Source organism: Anolis carolinensis, chromosome 5 (assembly GCF_035594765.1).
Source record: "Anolis carolinensis isolate JA03-04 chromosome 5, rAnoCar3.1.pri, whole genome shotgun sequence".
Taxonomy (NCBI): domain Eukaryota; kingdom Metazoa; phylum Chordata; class Lepidosauria; order Squamata; family Dactyloidae; genus Anolis; species Anolis carolinensis.
The window spans coordinates 180000662-180015109 of NC_085845.1; the positions used below are offsets into that span (position 1 = coordinate 180000662).

At 41.9% G+C, this 14448-nt stretch overlaps 1 protein-coding gene across 7 annotated transcripts in view; it reads left to right on the forward strand.

The window, feature by feature from the left end:
• The window catches only part of igf1 (insulin like growth factor 1), an 87735-nt gene that overhangs the window by 59221 nt on the left and 14066 nt on the right, over nt 1-14448 (forward strand). For 2 of the 7 annotated variants that reach the window (XR_001730285.2, XR_001730284.2), the window contains exons 3-5: nt 4470-4651; nt 4769-4909; nt 8157-8208. Coding sequence is in view for 4 of the 7 variants with exons in the window: in XM_008110569.3 (XP_008108776.1) it covers nt 4470-4651; nt 4769-4909 (323 nt within the window). In the remaining 3 variants the exon portion in view is untranslated. Of the gene's footprint in view, nt 1-4469; nt 4652-4768; nt 4910-8156; nt 8214-14448 lie in introns of all 7 variants that reach the window. The other 5 variants (XR_506358.3, XM_008110569.3, XM_008110577.2 and 2 more) reach the window with 5 other exon arrangements.

A 14448-nucleotide genomic window follows, 5' to 3' on the forward strand; every position in this document is an offset into this window, starting at 1 on the left:
CTGTGCTCAAGAAATCAGGGCTAGTCAGCAAGCAGATGCCTGGGCGCAGGACCAACTTCGCCAAGGTCTGCATTTTCCCTTTTCGCTTAAGGATGGGCTGCTTTGCTATAGAAATCATGTTTATGTCCCACCCGGACCGGGCAGGGAAAAAGCGCTTCGTCTGTGTCATGATTGCAAACCAGCAGGACACTTCGGACTATTTAAAACCATGCATCTGATCCTAAGGGATTTTTGGTGGCCCAAGATCCGCAAGGATGTGGAAAAATATGTCAACACCTGCCCAGTATGCCAGCGCTCCAAGATAAGAAGGGAGAAGCCCTCAGGGCTTTTACACCCCCTTCCTACCCCATCTCGCCCATGGGAAATAATTTCTGCGGATTTCATCACTGACCTACCACCTTCCTGTGGATTCACCACGATCTTAGTGGTGGTGGACCTTTTCACCAAGTTAGCCCATTTCATTCCCTGCGAAGGCCTCCCCACGGCCAAAGAGACTGCGGATCTATTCCTTCAACATGTTTTCAGACTACATGGATTGCCCAAGAGTTTAGTCACAGACCGTGGATCTCAATTCACCTCTCGTTTTTGGAAGGCGCTACAAAAACTATTGGGCATAGACTCTCGCTTATCTTCAGCTCATCATCCCCAAACAGATGGGCAAACGGAGCGCACCAATGCCACTTTGGAGCAGTATCTTCGCTGTTATGTAAACTACCAACAGGACAATTGGGCTTCTCTGTTACCACTGTCTGAGTTTGCCTACAACAATGGAGTTCAAGCTTCTACAAAAGAAACGCCGTTCTTTGCAAACTACGGCTTCCATCCACGTTTCTTTCCCCCTGTCATTGAAACTTCAGAAGTTCCCGCAGCAGAGGATTGGCTGCAGGAACTCACAGCGGTGCAACAACTTTTGCTCCAGCAACTGGACCAAGCCAAGGAGGACTATAAACACCACGCTGACAAACACCGCCAGCCGGGCCCCGAAATCAAGGTAGGAGATCGGGTTTTTCTGTCCACTCGCTTTCTGCCCTCCCACCGCCCTTGCCGGAAGTTAGATGCCCGTTTCATTGGCCCCTATCCAGTGGTGGCGCAATTAAACCCCGTGACTTTCAAACTCCAACTTCCGCGTTCAATGCGCATTCACCCAGTGTTTCACCGTTCCCTGCTCCTTCCGGCGGATGGTGTGCGTCCTGATACAGACCAACCGGCCCCCCCTCCTGTTTTGATGAATGGGGAGGAGGAGTTCGAGGTTGAGGACATTTTGGATTCTCGCTTTCACCGCCGCCGCCTACAATATCTCATTGACTGGGTGGGTTTTGGCCCTGAGGAACGCTCTTGGGAAGACGCCTCCACAGTCCATGCTCCTGAGCTAACCCGTCGCTTTCATCAGACCTATCCCGCCAAGCCGCGACCTCGCGCCTCGGGGAGAGGGCCCCAGTTTGGGAGGGGCCTTGAGGAGGGGGATAGTGTGATGACCCATGGGCCTTGTAGTCCTGCTCAGGACATTGTAATTCCTGATGAAGATGAAAACTTGGGTTTTTTACCTTCCCAGTCTGAACTGGATTCCTCTCAGCCAGATCTTTCCCAGGCAGATCTGGGAACCTTGCACCTGCAAGAAAGTTGTCTCCCAGAAGTATGTCAAACAAGCCCAGAGCCTACTTCTCCCGTGTTCTTGCGCCGGGAGTTTTGTAAACAACAGAGAAGTTTGGAATCAGCTTCGCGCAGGAGTGCGAGGATTGCAGCTAAGAATGTAGCCAATTAAGACTGCTTCTCGTGAGAATCTTTAAGGAGTTTAACATCTGGTCTCAGAGTTTAGCTTTCGTTTCTGATTCCCAGAGAACTGCTTCGGTGGGAAAGTTAGACTCTATATAGGTGTTTTACCCGCGTAGTAACTTCGCGGAGTCAATTCGTCAGCCTACGGAGCGAGTTGTGTCTGGACAGCGCGCTCCGATTCAAGCCTCGCTCCTGCTCAAGCCTTGCCTTGCTATCCAGCCTTCGCCTTGCTTCCCAGCCTTTGTTTATCTACGGACTTTGCCTTGTTTCCCAGGACCAATCCTTGCCTTGTTCCACGGATTTTACCAAGTTATTCCACGGACCTTGTTCTTGTTCCTAGTTACCTTGTTCCACGTTTTAAGCCTTGTTTCAAGTATCAAGTTATTTCCTAGCCTTGCTCAAGTTTATGGACTAAAGGACCTTGTCATCTCCCCTCACTTTGCCTGGCAAAGTGAGTGTTTCGGTTATTGGATTACAACTTTGGACCATAATATTTCTTATTGGACATTGCTTTTTTGGACTAATTTTGACCTTTCCTGAAAGGTCCGCTTCTGAACTAACTTTTACATTTGTTTTTATTAACCTTATATATTTCCTTAATAAAGATATTAGTTAGAATCTGGCCTCTGCGTATGGTTATTGGTGCTCTGTAGCCGGGGTCGTGACAATAAGTGAAATGTTCTGAAACTTGATGGGCTAACAGTGGTAAATGTGTTCTACCATTGTAGCAAGTTTCACCCCAATAGCTGTAAAAATAAGGGAAAAGGGAGCCCCTGAAGTTTCCTCACTGCACAATTATTATAATGAAAAAGTAACAAAATTTCGTTACTCTCGTTATAGTAATGAAATTTTCACTAACAGGACTTTCGAAATAAAATGCTGGCACCCCCTAATTTTGTAATAAGTTTTGAAACATTTTTTCATTGATTGCACAGCCCTACTAAATAAAGCTTCTTGGAGGTAGGATCACAGCATCCCATACTTTGTAAAGCACACAGATAGTGCTATATAATCAATACATCCTGAATATGGACTTTTACTTTGCATTGATAGGGGTTTTTGTTTAAATATACACATAGAATCTGCAAGATTGGACTTACTTATTCTAATAAATAAGTTGCATAAGAATGGATATTGCAATTTCAGACATCTCTCTAATAAACATTATTTCCTCTTTTTTTCTCTCCCTTTTCCAAATCTCAAAACCTTATATTTTCATTGGATTAAAATTGTTGCTATGCACCTTCAAGTCATTTCTGACTTATGATGACTGTAAGATGACTGGGAATAACAATATATGATTTGCCCAGAATGAATTTCCAAGACTGAACAGAGATTCATACCCCATCATACTACCTCACCAGACAAGGGTGAAATCAGCAGCATGTGCTAGTTTCGCCTTCTCCTTTATGACAGAGTCTGCTGGCTGCCCCCAATTCCTGGTCGGGCTCTGTCTCAAAGGGGAAGGCCAACAGGTGTATGCCACCATCATGACAATACACAAGACTTCCTGTGTTGCCTTGGATTAACGGGAAGCCAGACAGGGATAGGGGCATTGCTGAGTTGATCTATGCAGGGTGTGAGGCGATGGGTTCCCCACACCTCCAGATGGGCACCGCCAGAATCGCCACAATCTGTGTGAAGAGGTCTTTATTATTATTGGCTGAATACTCCTTATCCAGAATTCCAATTGGCTATTGATGAACATGGTTCTTGGAAGTCTTTTTCACAGGGTTTCATTTATGGAATCAATCTACCTTTAAAATGTATATGTAGATAACCAAATTTGTAAGTGATTGGTATGCCTTCAGTTTACCTGTCAACTTGTTGTGGCTCCAATCATTTCATAGGATTTTCTTAGGCAAAAAAAGCCCCAGAAGTAGGTTTCCCTGTTACCTCCTCTGAAATATGGACTGCACCATCAGACATTTGGTGGTGGTCTGGATGGTAGACCATCAACAAATACCTGATGGTGTAGTCTATCATTCAGAGGAAGGAACCAGGGCTGACTCTGCTCAGTTTCAAAGATCACTTGGGATCAATTTATAAGGGATTAGTATAATTTAAATAGAAATAGAAAACAACCCCAGTATTGTATGAAAGGTTGTGACCATTGACGGCTAACTCCAATGTCCCTAACTCTGCCTTTAAACAGTCCTGCTGAATTGGCAATCATTCAGGAAGAGAAGTACCCTCGCTTCTCAATCAGAAGACTGTCCTCGGCAAAGTAAGACACCACCACTACCACTCTACATGTGCATATCATTGCCAGTAGAGTTTTGGAGTGTATGGTGGTCAGTATTTAAACAACTACTTACTCCAATCAAAGATATCACAGCATAACTTGCTCTGTAGGTTCTAGTTGTGTTGTGTACAAGTCATTTCGGACTTGTGAGTCATCCTATGGTGAACCTATCTAGAGTTTTTCTTGGCAAGATTAGTTCAGGGGGGCTTTGCCACTGCCTTCCTCTGAGGCTGAGAGTGTGTGTTCTGCCTAAGGCCACCAAGTAGGCTTACATGGGTGAGGGAGATATGAACCTTAGTTTGTAATGTCCTAGCCCAACATTCAAACCACTATACCATGGTAGCTCTCTACTATGTCAAGTGACCTAGCCAACAATACTGTTACATGACTAGAATCTTGATGTTTTCCTATCTGCTTTAAATAATAACTGGGTTTTTTTTTTCATGTTTAGGCAAACCTGCTGGATATGGAGGCAATCGGCGTTCAATTGCTGCTAGAGGAATAGTGGATGAATGTTGCTTTCAAAGCTGTGACCTGACACGACTGGAGATGTACTGCGCTCCTGTTAAACCACCTAAATCCGCACGGTCTGTACGTGCGCAGCGCCACACTGACATGCCCAAAGCACAAAAGGTAGCCAGAGTGAGATCCATTTGTATCTACTACTATGTTACTTTACGAAGATTGCCTCAAAAAAACCCCTGAAGGTTACTCAAGCATAATTAATTCCTAACACATTCACTCTCCTAGAATTTCGCACAACAAAAAACCCGTGGGCAGTATGTATCAGTATCTATGGGAAAAAGCAGGAGGGTTAACACAAAGGACAGAAAGAGAAACTTAATAAACCAGAAGAAGACATCAATCAAGGGAACAGCTGTCAGGAAATAGGTCAGTAAAATGTCTATAGTGAGTGCAGCATTAGGAGTTGCATGCAAATTTGTTTAAAGTTCTGTGATTTGCAGATTTTTAATGGTAATGAATACCACTTGAAATGCATTACATGCAACTTTAGGTCATATTAAGGCAGCTTCACCAACCTCCTGGTTCCAATAGAAGATTCCACCTATTTCAAAGGTGAATTGTGCTTGAGTTATGTACAAGTCATTTCCAATTTTCGGTGACCCTAAGGCAAACTGATTACAGTGTTTCTTGACAAGATTTGTTCAGAAGGTATTTGCCATGTCCTCACTATGAGGTTGAGAAAGTGGGACTTGCCCAAGGTCACACAGTGGGTTTCCATGATCAACCAGGGATTCAAAACCTTGTCTTCTAAAGTCACAGTCCAATGCTCAAACCAGTTCACTGCAGTGACCCCAAAAAGGTGAGCCGCCACTCCTATACATCTCCAGGGCAATGAATTGAATGTGGGGAGATCAAGAGCCACAAACAGTCTTGGGAGCTACGTGCCCCATTTTGCCCACCCCTGCTGTAAGGTGTAGAGGGTAATCCTAGGGCCCAGAAATCATCTTCTGCCATTTTCAGACCATCCAAGCTCTGTAGGCCATACCCCATCAGTTTCATGAAACAAAATGTGAAGTGTGATCACTTCTGGTTCTCTTTTTTGTTCTTTTGGGCCTTTATACTTTATACTTTTCAAGTATAAAGTATCCAAAACTGTGAAAGCATATAGAATTGCATCTTCTAAAGCAGGGCTTCCTAAACCTTTTCCATTCACAACCTCTTTTCACTCAATTTTTCACCCATAGTTATAAAAATCAGACATTAATGATAACGAATCAGCATTTGCAAGGCTTGCTAAATAGGCGGATTTTCCTTTTTGTGGAGTACAGCTGAAGCATTTTCTGCAAAGTCTATTTACTCAAATTGCTAACAGATTTATGTAAATGGGTAGAGTTTAAAAACCTTTTACTGTTGACAAAAATTTTGTGACTCTCAACATTGAGCTAAGGGGACCCCATTTGGGGCTGGGACCCACAGTTTAAGAAGCAGTGTTCTAGAGGTTTGTGGAAACACAATTCTCCATTTTTAAGTTGGAAGGATCTGGGACCATAAAAATGTCCCCTGCAAGCCACATGCATCTTATAATATGTTTTCATTTCCTGGTCTAATGGCAGAATAAGAGTGTCTTATTGTTAAGTCAGAGTGCATGAAAAGAATTAAACATGCAACTCCTCCCTCTTCAAAATCTCAATATCATTGAAAATCCTCAAAGCCATAATGGGGGTTTCATTGGATAATCACCCGAGTTCAAATGTAGAGTGGGGCAAATCAAAATACATGAGAGTCTTGCTTATCCAACCTTCGCTCATCCAACGTTCTGTATTATCCAACACAGTCTGGCTCCAACCCAGATCCACAACTGTTTCTCTAGACAGCAATTCTATCTTTATTTGCAGTCAATTTTTTAGTAGTCAGTGTTTCTGTAGTCAATGTTTTCAATACATTGTGATGTTTTGGTGCTAAATTCTTAAATACAGTAATTACTACATAACGTAATCATGTATTGAACTGCTTTTTCTGTTGATTTGTTGTAAAACATGATGTTTTGGTGTTTAATTTGTAAAATAATGCAATTTGACATTTAATAGGCTTTTCCTTAATCCCTCCTTATTATCCAACATTTTCTCTTATCCAACATTCTGCCAGCCTGTTTATAATGGATAAGCGAGATTGTGATGGCATGCCCAAGCCTTTGGCAAAAAGTATAGTGTCTGGCTTTACACCAGGGCTATCTGTATATCTTCTGTTAAGATCAAGACCCTTAACATACAGAGGCACTTTAGGCTAGGTAAAAAGATAATCAAAACGAGTTTACTGAAAAAAAGATGAATAAAGGGTTAACTCCACCTGTGACTATTATAAGATAGCTTAGAGCAATACATTACAAAAGGAAATTTTGCTGGTTGCAGTCATCTTTCTGGAGTCCTTGAAAGTCTTCTGCCTCTGATGCAAGGTGATGGTTTACAAGGTGGTGCTTATAAGATGTCTCAATCTTCTTCCTTGTGAAGCTTAAGCTGGTCAAAAGCTTCTGTTGTCTCTGGGACTGATGGTATATGAATACTGGCTGAATACAGGTGCTAAGGATGCCTGTTTTGGATTGTTCGGGCCTAGGATTACCAGACAATGCCCAAGTCTCTGGTCACTGTGGCTCTTTTCTTCTCTGTGAGGATCAGGAAAAGGCTTGACTGCTGAATCTGATGCCCTTTGGTTACTTTATCTTTGTTTTTGAAATTGTGCATGGCTGTGCAGTGTTTGGTGCTACTGCATTCTGTACATTTCACCATTGATTTGCAGTTCTTCGCAAAATGACTTTGAGAGCTACAAAATTTGAAGCAAAGTTTTGCTTTCTCTATTATTGCAACTCTTTCTTCTTCCTAAGGTTTCTTAACGAACTCAGTGCAGTCTGCAAGACTATGGGGCCTTTTGTGTAAGGGGCACAGAATTTCTTTGGTCTTTGGTTTCTTTGGTCTCTGTTCCACACTTTGCTATATAACTTCTGTGGACCTAACAGCAAAGGCCACCCTCTTAGTATCACTTAAGAGTTTCTGCTGTGCTTTGGGTGACCTTTCCTGCCAAAAACCTTAATAAAGAGTGGGAAATCCAGTTTGAGGATCATTTCTTTCCTTTGCGGTTCTGAGATAGCTAAACGGTGGATATTTTTGCATGTTCTGCCCTTTGTAAGTGAAAACTTCTTTCCCCAAAGCTTCTTGGAATTGGAAGAGGAGCTTTGCAGAATTTGTCCTTGAGTTATGTATTGGTCTAGGCATGTCAATCCAGGGAGCTGTGGATTGAACATAACTGATTCCAACTCACTCAAGTCAGGTCAACTCACTCAAGTCCCATAGTTGCTTACAGTCTTTGAGTTTGAGAACTGGAAATTTATGCAGTCTATTTAACAGAGAAGCCTCCATTTCTGCGGAGGCTCTATATCTGTCCTGCAAGCGTGTCCATGCTGTCTCTAGGGCTCTTTCAGGGTCTGATACATATGCTGCATAGACTCTCTGTACTTGCAGCAAAGAGCTAGGGCCCAGCCAGGCTATAAGCAGTGTGAGCTCTTCATCAACTGATAGCTTTAAATCCCTTATAGCTCATCTGGACATCACCTTCCAAAGGAAGAAATCTTCAGGCAAGTCAGAAAACCTCTGAACTCCCTTATCTTTTAAATCTCTTTTAGGATATTTGAAGATGGAAGAGTTCCAGGCCTCAGATGGTGTGGGAAACATCTGGTAAGGTGTGGAAAAGACTGGTCTTCCCCTCTCTATGTCTTTGTCTCATCCCATGGGAGGATAACCCAAAGCTATGTTTTCATTGTGGAAGGAGTCTGGACTGTAGGCACATCCTCTGGAGCCTCTATCATGATTTCTTTCTCAGGCCTAGTGGTCGGAAAGGGACCATGTGGCTGATGCAGGAGGACAGCTGGAGAGCATGTAAGACTGGCTCCCTGCTGTGAACTTTGTTTTGAAAGGGTTCTCATCCTCTTTGTAGATTGCTGTTACCAGTGGCAAGTGATTGAGCTGAGGTGCAGGTCTTTCACCTTTAGTGTTATGCAGGACTTTAATTGAATTGCTTTTAATAGGACTCTGTTCTTTGGAGGTGACATCTTTATCAGCAAGGAGAAAAAATGACATCTTGGTGTTGATGACTTCGTGAGGCAGCAATCTAACATTTTCTTGGATTGACTCGTCCTGAAGAGTTCTAGCCAAAATCTTCACCTTGACAGCGAGCTTAGCTGATTCTTTGGCCCTTTCTACCATATTTCTTTCACTTTGTAGAGCTTTTACCTGAACTTTCATTTGGGCTTGCTGAACTTTCATCTCACCTTCCTGCTTGGCTTGCTGAGCTTTCATCTCAACTTCCTGCTTAGGTTGCTGAGCTTCCATTCAGGAGAAATCAAGCTCCTTGGCTGCCATAGCTGATTCAGCTTCCACATGGAGAATCTGTGCCTTGAGTTTCATTCTCTCCACGTCTTTGAACTATTGGGCTGCCACTGAAGAGGTCTAACTGTGGTTAGATGAACAACTATCACTAGCATGACTGGAATATGAACGACATCTATGGGAAGATGACACATGTGAACGGTACGTGGCAGAACTCTTGGCACTTTGAGGTTGCAAAGGATCGAATCCTTCACTGGATTTTAAGCTTCTAGAAGGGGATGAAGTGCTAGCCTTGCTCAGCTGAAATTCCTGAAGCTGGGACTGTGCAGCTTCGTGAACAGCATTAAGGTTTCTTTCTTTGCTCTGAGCATCAAGAAATAGTGCTTGCAGCCTTGCATGAGCTAAATCATTGTTGATGTTTTTAAGGACTTGTCGTCTTTCTATTAGGGTTCTCAATTGTAAAAAAAAAAACTATCCTGGAGCTCTGCTTTACCCGCTGCTTTTTCTTCAGGGCCTCTGGAAGTTGGCAATATGTGCATGACATATTGCAAGTATTTCCAAGCATCTCCAGCCTTTGCAATCAGGTGGCTTTCCTGTTCAAGCAACAGATGAAGGGCCTTTTCAGTAGGGTGTCTATCTCTATGTGAGCGGGTACTGTGTGAATGTTTGTCTGCACTTTCCTTGAAAAGCCTGTCCATTCTAGCTGCTCACTGGTTACCTAAGCAACAACTTTGTGTGGATGAAGAGGACTGAGTGGTGTGGTGCTGAATGTACTTACAGCCTGCCACATTGCTCCAACTCTCCTGCTGTCACCACCTCTGCTATTTCAGTGCTACAACAATGAACTGGAATCGGTTGAAGAGTCTTCTAGCTTCTTTCCTCCGGTGTATGCAAGACACAAATACAAAACAAACTTTACTTTGCTGTTTAAAATTATATGCACTAATACCATTCGAGCATATGGAGATTAGTGCAGACAAAATGGCCACCATAACTTTGGTTGCTTCTATAGTGGAGATCTGAAAATGCTGGACACAGAATGGCAGCTGCAGATTTTCATGGACCTTCTTTGGCACCAAAACACTTCTCTTTTGCAAGGACTCACTGCTGCAAGCCTCGCCCTTTGCTGAGAATGGGAGGGAACGCTGCACCTTTCTTTCTCTCTCCCTCCAGGGAGCAGGCTTTATCTTGGCCTTTCTATTGGCAATCCAAGCGGCAAGGCCGAACAGATCCTTAACACTGTGATGGCACGCCCGAGTCTTTGGCAAAAACTATAGTATCTGGCTTTACACGGGGGCTCTCTGTATACCTTCTGTTAAGATCAAGACCCTTAACATATAGAGGCACTTTAGGCTAGGTGAAAAGATAACCAAAATGAGTTTACTGAAAACAAGATGAAAACGGGTTAACTCCACCTGTGACTATTATAAGATAGCTTAGAGAAATACATTACAAAAGGAGATTTTGCTGGTTGCAGTCATCTTTCTGGAGTCCTTGAAAGTCTTCTGCCTCTGATGCAAAGCGATGGTTTACAAGCTGGTGTTTATAAGCTGTCTCAATCTTCTTCCTTGTGAAGCTTAAGCTGGTCAAAAGCTTCTATTGTCTCTAGGACTAGTGGTATATGAATACTGGCTGAATGCAGGTGCTAAGGATGCCTGTTTCGGATTGCTCGGGCCTAGGATTACCAGACAATGCCCAAGCCTCTGGTCACTGTAGCTCTGCTGCAGAAAAAAGGAGTCTAGCAAGAGAGCTCTGTACAGGCAAATGGAATAGACCAACTAAGGCTGGCCTGTAGGAGTTTTTTATGCTCCACCTGAAAGATAATGCAAAGGGAGGTATCTACATTATTGGGAAAACCTATAAACAGCGGCAACTAAAGCAAAGGAGCGGAATAGGAAGAGCAAAGACTTCACAGAGACTCTACTGTATATACCATTTGTAAGCTTCCCTTGTTTTCCCAGTATTTCCTCCAAATTATATCTTCCCGCAACATATCTGTTGAAAGGTTGAAGGATAAAAATGTTATAGTTATACAGTATGTTGTTCTTTAACTTGTGCTAGCAACCTTCAGATATTGAAGTAATGGAATAGGTTTTGTCTTTAAAAGTATCAGTATTCCTTGTGTGTGAGTGCATGTGTTCCTGTGAGTTACATTTATTTTTTGCAGCATTTTTAGTTAATGGGACATCTGAAACTTTTGTGGGAAGTCAAATCATCAGTCAATATAATGCAGTAGCCAGCCACTGACTGAACCAAAGTGGTGCAGTACTTTGAGTGTTGGACTCTAGAGATCAGAGTTCAAATTCCCACTTGACCATGAAAGCCCACTTGGTGACCTTGGGCAAATTGCATTCTTTCAGCCACAGTGGGAGGTAGCAGCAACCCCTCTCTGAATAAATCTGGCCATGAAAATGCCATGATAAGTTTTCCTTGGAAATGACTTGACAACTCACAACTATAAGTCATCGATTTCTGTTGGCAGCAAGCATTTTGAAGAACCTTTAGTTTCCTTTTGTAATAATCTCCAGCTGTGACCAATAAGAGCATTATTCCATAATAAGGTACTGCCTCAGGGTTTTGGTGAAAGCTCCATTACGGAAGCAAGATAGCAAATAGGTGACCACCATGGCAGATACCTTGGTAGAACACTCCACCCTTTATCCAGTTTTGTAATATTTATCCTCCCTGAAATAATTAAATTAAATAACATTCTTGTTACAGATTAAAATAAAAATAGAAAGAATATTTTGACAGATCGTTTCTTGTTATATCCTTAATCATCATTACAGTTGTTTCATAATATTTCTTAGTTACCTTAGAGTACTGCCCTGTAAGATGTCTGTTTTTGATTATAATATATAGCCAAGAAATTGTCCTCCAAATTGTAACTAACATGGAATGGCTGAACTGGGGTGATGTGTCACAAGCAAAATGCAGATGGGACAAAGAAGAGCTAACTTTTGCTGCTTTCTATATTTTTACTGAGAAAGCCAAATTTCTTTTTTTTTTTTAATAAAAAGTAATGTTTGTGTGATAAAATGATACTACCTTCTATCATCATGCTTCACATAATTTTTCAAAATGTAGAATTCAGAATTTTTTTTGCAGAATGTTTTGTTTAGCTATTTAATATTTTTTAAGGTAGCAGATTGCAACTCAGTTCATGGCAAGAATAATTTATTGAGTAGGTACTTCTAATGAAAGAGTAGGCAAATCCTTTGAATAGGGATTACTCAGCATCTTCTTATGTGACAATACAATTCCATGGAAGCCATATAATGATACAATGGTTTGGAGACAATTTCACATTTCCAGCAATTAATTGACTGATTAAATTTAATTTACATCCCAGGATCTCAAACCAGTTTTCAAAAATTCAAGTTTGTGGCCTTGAAGTGTATGAGATAAACATAATGAACAAGACTGCTATCTGACAAAAAAAAACCCACATATTTTCCTTTAATTTTGTAGCCACCTCATCTACCCTGGCCATGTCTTTCCTTCATTACCAGTCACTTCCAGCATCCTCCAACTGTCTTGAATTGGCAATGAGAGTCCCTGCCATCCCACTTTTCCAGCTACCATTAAGATATCCTCCTCCAACCTTCCCCATTGCCCTCTGCTTACTTCTGCTGATCAGTTCAATGTACAAATATAATCAATACTCAACTGAGCAGTGGGGACAGGACAGAATGGGGCAAAATCTTGCCCTTCCCTTGTAGGTTCAGGCAAAAGAAAGCTCCAGTAGCATCTCTAAGTCAGTCTGTTTTCTCAAGTTTGTCTGCTTCTGCCATCTGGACCACACTCTGATATTGCTTGGCCACATTGGCCTCAGTTTTCATCTGTGAAATATTGAATATGTTTCCAATCATCCATCGGATCCCATCCAATTCCCTAGGCGTTCCCACCCACCCCTAACCCCTGTTTTAAGGCTCCTGTGACGCTCACAACTTGTTGGGTTGTGCTGGGTTTATCTCTCCCACCAACCACTCTGCCACCCACGCAAGACTGTTCATATTTTTGCAAACCTTGGGTTGCCCTAAAACTTCTGCTGTGTCCCTTCTTGCTTGTGGGTGCATTGGCTGCAGAAAGATTAACTCTCATCCCTGATTTGCATTCACACAAACAGAATGACACTATGCCTGTACTTAAATTCCAATAATCTACAAACATTCTTAATTTATTTTGAAAATTGCTTTGTTTTCCCTTTCTTTTTCCGAAGATGCAAACAGTGTATTTTTTTAAAGGTCAGTGGGATATTCCACAAAGCATTCATTAATGGAGGATGAGTTGCATTTTAGATTTTTTTTTTATCTGAATAGTTTAGTGTGGTCTTTTTATAGTCAAATCATCCCCAGGCCTTAGGGACAGGGTGGCCTAGAATTCCAAATTGGCAAGATAAATAAATTGGCTTCCCTTAACAGTTATTCTTGGGCTGATCAAGAATGACATGTGGTCCATAACCTAGTTTGGCTACTGTTGCAAAAGACTCTACAGCCGGTCAAGAAAAGTAAGCATGATCCAATCAACCCATGGGAATGAAACCAAGTTTTTTCAAGTGATTTTGCTTCACTGATATCATTGGCTGCACGGAAAAGTCTCATTAAGGCCAAATGTTATCCAAACACAAACCAGATGCCTCCATTGATTTCACATTGCCTCAGTCATTCATGCTAGTCAGAAATAAATGACTAAGACCAAAATTACATGTCTATGCCTCAATATCATAGCAGTCAGATCCCTCCTCTTTCCAACAGTGGTAATGAAGGCATTAAAATTTTGTATAAAGGGTATACCTCTGAAATTAAAAGCTATACTAGAGAGTGATGCTCCAGATTTGTAAGGTTAAATTAAGGTTTTCCCCTGACATTAAGTCTAGTTGTGTCCGACTCTGGGGGTTGGTGCTCATCTCCATTTCTAAGCCAAAGAGCCAGTGTTATCTGTCGACACCTCCAAGGTCATGTGGCTGGCATAACTGCATGGAGCGCTGTTACATTCCTGCCAGAACGGTACCTATTGATCTACTCACATTTGAATGTTTTCAAACTGCTAGTTTGGCAGAAGCTAGGGCGAACAGCAGGAGTTCACTCCGTTCCCTGGATTCAAACTGCTGGCCTTTTGCTCAGCAAGTTCAGCAGCTCAGCGGTTTAATCTGCTGCACCACAAGGGGGGGGGGGGGGGTCCTGATTTTTAATCTTCATGTATCTTAAATGCTAGGGTTTTAGAAAGAAAATGCCATACCTTTTTCAGTATTGTTTAGATTTTCATATTAATGTAAAAATGTAATGGATTTATTAATGAGCATGTACACTATTGATAGAAATCCATTATATCAGGGACTTCACAGGAAAAGTTTCCAGAGCTTGTGATATTATTGAAAAACTAGTTCAGAATTGATTATTACTTTTAAATACAATATGTTAACCCTTTCACACCATAAAAAGCAAAAAAAAATGGTACTACATCTGACTCCTAGAAGTATTAATTGATTCTAAATGCTGCTGGTTGCCACATTAAAAAGACAACCAGTAAAAAATCAGTCTTGGGATTCAACCACAGTAGATACTGTTTCGAGAGAGAATGTGGACC